This window comes from Drosophila miranda, assembly GCF_003369915.1.
Source record: "Drosophila miranda strain MSH22 chromosome Y unlocalized genomic scaffold, D.miranda_PacBio2.1 Contig_Y2_pilon, whole genome shotgun sequence".
Classification (NCBI taxonomy): Eukaryota; Metazoa; Arthropoda; class Insecta; order Diptera; family Drosophilidae; genus Drosophila; species Drosophila miranda.
In genome coordinates, this window is record NW_022881614.1 from 35206447 (window position 1) to 35209278 (window position 2832).

The 2832-nt window shown below is 40.8% G+C and overlaps 1 protein-coding gene across 1 annotated transcript; it reads right to left on the reverse strand.

The window, feature by feature from the left end:
• Positions 1 to 558: 558 nt before the first annotated feature.
• Positions 559 to 2157, reverse strand: LOC117193135. The gene is made up of 2 exons (XM_033397866.1): positions 890 to 2157; positions 559 to 812 (listed from the first exon to the last, which is right to left on the reverse strand). Exons 1-2 carry the CDS (start codon positions 1961 to 1963, stop codon positions 804 to 806), a joined length of 1083 nt encoding a protein of 360 aa, XP_033253757.1. The 5' UTR covers positions 1964 to 2157; the 3' UTR covers positions 559 to 803.
• Between the last annotated feature and the right edge of the window lie 675 nt (positions 2158 to 2832).

Below are 2832 nucleotides of genomic sequence, written 5' to 3' on the forward strand. Positions count from 1 at the left end.
CTGAATAGTTAAGTTTTATCAATTCCATGAATTTACTACGTCCTTTATCAGTTCGCTTTGGGTCGATATTATAGCTGTCCTCTTCTTTTGTTATTTCAATACTATATATATACGGTATATCTATGTCGGTTCTTTCTAATGATTCAATTGCCATATGCTTTTGCTCTTTATCTTTCAATAAAAAGTCAATGTTATTACAATTCAATTGGTCACTAATCTTATTCTCATAATTTTCATCCTTTAATAGTCCATTATTATTGATATCTGATAACATCATCTCACTATCTCTATTTGTCAATACTACATTTTCAATTTGGTCACTCTCAATGTTCACTAATACTCTATTTTTATCTAAGTCACTGTTCACTAATACTCTATTTTCATCTAAGTCCCTGTTCACTAATACTCTATTTCCATCTAAGTCACTGTTCACTAATACTCTATTTTCATCTAAGTCACTGTTCACTAATAATCTATTTTCATCTAAGTCACTGTTTACTAATACTCTATTTTCAATTGAGACCATATTGCTTTGCGTAACTCGCTTTACATTTTCAATTTCATTTTCAAAAATTAATTTTATTCCATAATTTTCAAGGAAACTGCGCCCCAGAAGGACATTACACGAAATATAGTTGTTTGGTACAACGAAAAATATAAGTTCTTTTTCAATGTTATGAAAAACTAAATTGACAATTATCTTTCCAAAAATACTTATTCTCGAACCGTTAACTCCAAAATACTCTGTCGGTCTTAGTACACCATCAAAATTTTCATAAGGTATCGCCGAGCGCTGCATCAAATTAATAGCGCTACCGGTGTCCAACATGCCAGAAAGAAATTTAATTTGATACCTGCGTTTTATATCAGTGTAAAAATATACCCCTACCTGATTAACAATAGGAACAAAAATATTGTTCTCTTCTCTGTCGTCCATTGGCGGTTTGCTGGCTGTACTTACGGATCGCTGGGTTGGCATAGACTTCTGTTGGCAATCCTTCACCTGGTGCTGCATGGATCCACACTGGAAACACGATCCCTTCTCCCTCTTAGGTGCGGGACACGATGAAGCATAATGGCCATGTGCTGAACAATTATAGCAGCGCACCTGGCTCCAGTCATTTCCGGAAGCGGTCATCCCAGTGCGCTTAAAATTCGTCTGGGTACTCTTCCTCAAAGCCTCGTATTGTCGAGCTAGCTCCTTAAGTTTTCCGATGGTCGACGCTGAATACAATAAGGCGATACTGGAAGATCGATCACGAAAACCATCAATGATGAACTGCACTGTCAATTTCTCTTCGATGTCGGCACGCATAGCAATTTCTTCCATGCAAAGAATATATCCCATTACGGAGTTTTTCTCCGGGTTGAAAAAGGTTTCCTTCAACAGAAGTACCACGTCGGCAGTTGAATTGCTGCGGCCAAAAGTTTTTAGGAAGTTTCCCTTAAACTCGTCGTAAGTCTTTGATTTGTCGACACGCATGAACAAGTCCGCCTCTGTTCCCGCCTTCATCAACATGCGCACACAACGAAGCTTAAAATTTCTGCTTTCGTTCACGCCTCCGCAAATCCGTTCAAAATTCAAGACCCATTCAGAGGCTTCATCATTTTCACTGGCAGAAAAAGGGGCAATAAGTTGCTTAACCATTCGGATGTCATCGGTCATATAGTTGTCCATTACCATTAAGGCAGCCAGTTCCTTCTTTTTCTCAGCCACCCTTATTGCGGCGTCAAGTAATTCTTCTTCTTTCATATCGTCGATCTGCTCATTTTCAGACACTTTTCCATCCGATTCAATATCCGATTTATTCACCGGACTTTCAGAAACTTCGTCCATTCCACCACTTATGGCAAGCTTACGAAGTTGCCTTAGTGTTGCGCTGGCTGGAAAAATGATCTCCTTCTCCAGCAACCACTCTACAATTTGTTCTTTGTCAATGTTTGCCATGGTTTCCTCGGCCATTTATAAAATGTGGAAAATACTCGTTGTCGGGGATGCCAGTAGACAAATACTTACATATGTAGGCAGATACTTTAAAGGGCTACGATCCCACCTCTGAAGTTATTGGCGCAAAAGGTCCACGGATGTTTCGTGCTTTTTATGATTTTATTTTTACTTAATTCTTTTCAACCTCCTCGTCTTGTCGATACCGCCAAAAGTGCTCATTGAACCCCAGCTCCGATCTCTCGTTCTCTCATAGTTCTAGTTCTGCGAACTAGAACTATCGGATGATAATTCATATCGATACTTACGATATTTCGTACAACGTTAATAGTAAATACAATTGTAGATTAGCACTAATAATTATAAGCTAGCAGCAAGGTAAATACAAATGTAGGGTTATAATACTAAAACAACTGTGAGGACCCATACTGGGACCCTCACATAGTAACAAGAATAATAATAATAATATTAATAATTGGATTACTCACAACCATATGCTATAGTAGTAAATAAGCTAGTTATGTTTTGCATAGCCGAAATCCCGCCAAACGGCCAGCTCACACGGAACAACCGCAAAGAAGACGGCGAGGAGAGGGAGCCATGCTCAGCCGGCAGCAGAGCGGAGCTCTTTCGGAAAAGTCCCGTTGGCCCGAAAACGAGCGCGAGGCGTGGCGAGAACGTCGAGCGACCGTAGCGAGAGAGGGAGTCGATTCTGGGAAGTGAGCGAAGACGGAACGTCGCGGACATCGAAGTTAAGAGAAAAAAAAAGTGTTGAACGGCCGCGCGCCAGAGAGGAGAGAAAAGCATGGAGGAGCTGCGGGAACACAGGCGCCGGATCCGCGGGTGAGCTGGCCGCTGGCCAAGGTAGTAGTAGGAGTAGGAGGGAG

Excerpts from the sequence above, each read along its gene's own strand:
- LOC117193135 (XM_033397866.1), bottom strand. The coding sequence starts at position 1,963 with ATGGCCGAGGAAACCATGGCAAACATTGACAAAGAACAAATTGTAGAG.